This window comes from Myotis lucifugus, unplaced genomic scaffold (assembly GCF_000147115.1).
Source record: "Myotis lucifugus unplaced genomic scaffold, Myoluc2.0 scaffold_128, whole genome shotgun sequence".
Taxonomy (NCBI): Eukaryota; Metazoa; Chordata; class Mammalia; order Chiroptera; family Vespertilionidae; genus Myotis; species Myotis lucifugus.
In genome coordinates, this window is record NW_005871176.1 from 1,184,539 (window position 1) to 1,185,820 (window position 1,282).

The 1,282-nt window shown below is 67.9% G+C and overlaps 1 protein-coding gene across 1 annotated transcript in view; it reads left to right on the top strand.

Annotated features, from left to right (window-relative positions):
• Window positions 1-529: 529 nt before the first annotated feature.
• Window positions 530-1,282, top strand: part of FAM43B (family with sequence similarity 43 member B) — a 3,967-nt gene continuing 3,214 nt past the window's right edge. Inside the window, exon 1 of the mRNA XM_014460210.2 lies at window positions 530-1,254. Within this exon, the coding sequence (XP_014315696.1) occupies window positions 739-1,254 (516 nt within the window). The 5' untranslated portion in view covers window positions 530-738. The remainder of the gene's footprint in view (window positions 1,255-1,282) is intronic.

Below are 1,282 nucleotides of genomic sequence, written 5' to 3' on the forward strand. Positions count from 1 at the left end.
TAGAGACATAAGAAATATAATCTAATATTGTTCTTCTAGTTTTTTTTTTTGCAAGAACTATTCCAAGATTCGTCCCCCATCTCCACTTCCCTCTCCGGCACTCCTTCCCAATACCTTGGTCAACCTTTTATCCCCTCCGCTCCAGTAATAATGATTAAATCCGTTCTAGCGCGCCTGCGCTGGGTACTCGGGCTGGGAGCCCCGCTAGCTTGCAAGGGGGAGGAGAGGGTTGAGGGCGAGGGGAGGGGACAAGAAAGCTAGCGGTCCCGCCCGGTGATGCAGGCAGCCCTGGGAGGTGGAGCCCCGCGCCTGAGGAGTCCCCACCGCAGTCGCGCTCTGCCCACCCCACCAAGCAGCAGCCGCCAGCCCCAGCTCCAGAAACCTCAATTTGAAGCGTCAGGGACCGCGGGATCCACCCTGTTCAGGCCTGGGGGCGCCTCCGCCACGCCCAGCCCCGACCCCTCCTAGCTTCCCAGACGGCTGAGCGACTCCCGGGGGAAGCGGCTCCCGGACGCTCGGCCGCCGCCCGACCATCTCGGCTGCCAGCCCGGCTGGGCACCGGGCATCTGCGAAGCTAGCCCTATTTGGCACTGGCCATCTCCGGGCACCTACCGTCTCGGGCGCCGCCCAGCTTCTTGCGACTCCCCGGCCGTGGACTTCGCGCCCTCCCCGACCCCGGCCGCTGGGCAGGACGCCCGTGAGCTTCCGGCGACCCCAGCCCCTTCGGCCGCCGCCGCGATGCTGCCCTGGAGACGGAACAAATTCGTGCTGGTGGAGGATGAGGCCAAGTGCAAGGCGAAGAGCCTGAGCCCGGGGCTCACCTACACGTCGCTGCTCTCCAGCTTCCTCCGCTCCTGCCCGGACCTGCTGCCGGACTGGCCGCTGGAGCGCCTGGGCCGCGTGTTCCGCAGCCGGCGGCAGAAAGTGGAGCTCAACCGGGAGGACCCGACCTACACCGTGTGGTACCTGGGCAACGCCGTCACCCTGCACGCCAAGGGCGAGGGCTGCACCGACGACGCCGTGAGCAAGATCTGGGCGCGCTGCGGGCCGGGCGGGGGCACCAAGATGAAGCTGACGCTGGGGCCGCACGGCATCCGCATGCAGCCGGGCGAGCGCAGCGCCGCGGGGGGCCCCGGGGGCCGGCGGCCGGCGCACACCTACCTGCTGCCGCGCATCACCTACTGCGCGGCGGACGGGCGCCACCCGCGCGTCTTCGCCTGGGTCTACCGCCACCAGCTGCTGCAGCCGCCTGCTGTATTTTACCCGGGCTACTGGGCCGTCG